At 52.3% G+C, this 2,272-nt stretch overlaps 1 protein-coding gene across 1 annotated transcript; it reads left to right on the top strand.

Moving 5' to 3' along the window:
- Positions 1-1,714: 1,714 nt before the first annotated feature.
- On the top strand, positions 1,715-2,053 carry LOC136499296 (uncharacterized). Its single transcript, XM_066495005.1, has one exon. The coding sequence runs from the start codon at positions 1,715-1,717 to the stop codon at positions 2,051-2,053; it is 339 nt and encodes a 112-aa protein (XP_066351102.1).
- The last annotated feature ends 219 nt before the right edge of the window (positions 2,054-2,272 follow it).

Genomic DNA, 2,272 nt, shown 5'->3' with positions numbered 1-2,272 from the left:
CCCCAAACAATCAAATATTGCTATAGTGTAATTTGGCAGTCTAGGACTATGACAACAGGTCTCTGAAAATAGCATTATTTTTAAAATATACTAAAACTTATACAAGAAATAAATAATTTCTTGTAGTATATATAAGAAAATATTAGATGAAAGGTCAAAGCAAAACATCTACAACAGAAAGGAAATAGGCAAGTCATTGTAATTAACTAACATGACCAGTCAAATAAAGTAGGACCCTATCAAAATATTAGAGTTGCACACATTCTTCATCTTTAAAACTATTTAAAAAAAATTAGTTCTATAGGTCTAAAATATATATACTCCATCCTCACATCCAAAAACATTGAGCATCGGTGGCACTACAGACTAGACATTCATGATCAAACTGTATGCTAGCATTGCAATAAAGTAACAATAACATAAATTATGGAAAGTAAATTATCATATCAAACAATAAGTTGTAGTACTTGGTAAATGAAAAGCCTCTACTGATTCAAGTAAGCAGTTGTGGGACAAATCAGCCAGAAATTCTTATCTAACTCTTACACAAACAGAACACTTAGCGGGTATTTCATCTAACACTTAGCGGGCAGTGAGCCACGCACTCACCGTGGGGGTGGTAAAGCAGCTATCCACGGGCGCTCCTAAAGGCCTCAGCGGTGCTCCGGCGTCAGGGCGGTGGACGGCATGGGGAGTGCTGCGGCGTGGGGCAGGTGCACGGGCGTCGGCGTCGAAGAAGAGGAGCGCGTGGCTGGGAACGATGGCACGGGGAGCGGTGGACGGTTGCTCCGGCGTGGAGCGGTGCACGGGCCTCGGCGTCGAAGAAGTGGAGCACGAGGTTGGGAACGGCAGGCGTGGGGGTGGTGGATGGGTGCTCCGGCGTGGGGCGGTGCACGGGCGTCGGCGTCGAAGAAGAGGAGCACGGAGAACGGTTGGCGCGAGGTCGAAATTTGGATAATTTCAACCCGCGGCGGCCTTTTATACCAGACCTCATCACTATCGGTTCTAACTAGAACCGGCAGTGATGTACCCCCATCACTGCCGGTTCTAACGAGGAACCGACAGTATTAGAGGTACATCACTGTCGGGCCATTCTTTAAACCGGCAGTGATGCAGGAATATAAATTGAAAGAAAATGCAAAAAAATTGTGTTGCATCCCTGATTCGAACCGAAGCCTACAAGTTCCAGAGCAGCGGACAAACCATTGAGCTATTACCTGATTTCGTAGAGTTTGAAGGAATTTATTCCTTTGAGTGATTATCTGTCCCTGCTTTGCGCGTAGGCCCTTCAACTCCCCGGCCACGCTGGTCGCGCGGTTCCCATGAAGATTGAAGAGCCGCTGTTTACCGAGGAGTCCCCACGAAGAGACGCCGTCCTTGGACTGGTCGTGGCCCTTCAGTTCCCCACGAAGAGACGCCGCGTTTACTCCCCGGCCATGCGGCTCGCGCTAGTTCCCAAACGTAGGCGCGCGCGCTCCGTCTTCCCAATGCATGCGCAATGGCGGTTCAATGGCATTCCCAACGCAGGCGCGCTCCGTCTTCTGAGGGGTGGGAGTTATTGCACCATGATCAGTTCCACCCACAGACACGCCTATATAAGCCAGGCCACCATGCATGTAGTCGGCCGCCATTGCACCACCACGCGTCAAGAAAGCGAAGCACACCCTTCCCACGCACACCTCGCTCCGGCCCTCGACGACCACCCGCTGCAACAATGCCTCGCCACTTGAAGACAACATGGGTGATGCTGAACCCGTCGTCCTCACATCACCCCTCGACGCCTCCACCAACGCCGTCGTCCAAATCGGACCTCGAGGCGAACCTCGAGGACGATTCGGACCGTGTGACCACATCGGAGGAGGAACCGGAACCTCTTCTGGTGGAGGAGGTCGTCTTCAACTCATTGGAGACGGCTCGGAAGGAGGAGGAGGACCGGCACCTCCGCGCCCTCACACAGAAGGAGACCGACGACTACATCCTGAAGCGCGTCGTCGAGATCTCCAAGGAGGAGGAGCGCCGTCGCCAGGAGGAGGAGGAGCGCCGCTGCCGCTAGGAGGAGGAGGAGCGCCGCTGCCGCCAGGAGCAGGAGACCGAGCGGCGTCTCATGATGGATGCGGAACGGCGCCGGCGCAGGGCTGAGCGAAAGAAGCGCGAAGAGGAGCACCGGCAGTAGGGGGACGACGACGCAGGCAGCATCGGCAGTAATTAGTAGCACTAGTGATTAATCCATGTCTTAGGACAATGTAATAATTTACTGGTGCTCAAAAAACCG

This window comes from Miscanthus floridulus, chromosome 13, assembly GCF_019320115.1.
Source record: "Miscanthus floridulus cultivar M001 chromosome 13, ASM1932011v1, whole genome shotgun sequence".
Classification (NCBI taxonomy): Eukaryota; Viridiplantae; Streptophyta; class Magnoliopsida; order Poales; family Poaceae; genus Miscanthus; species Miscanthus floridulus.
The sequence above is the reverse complement of the archived record's forward strand: the minus strand, read 5'-3'. Positions and strand labels throughout refer to the sequence as shown.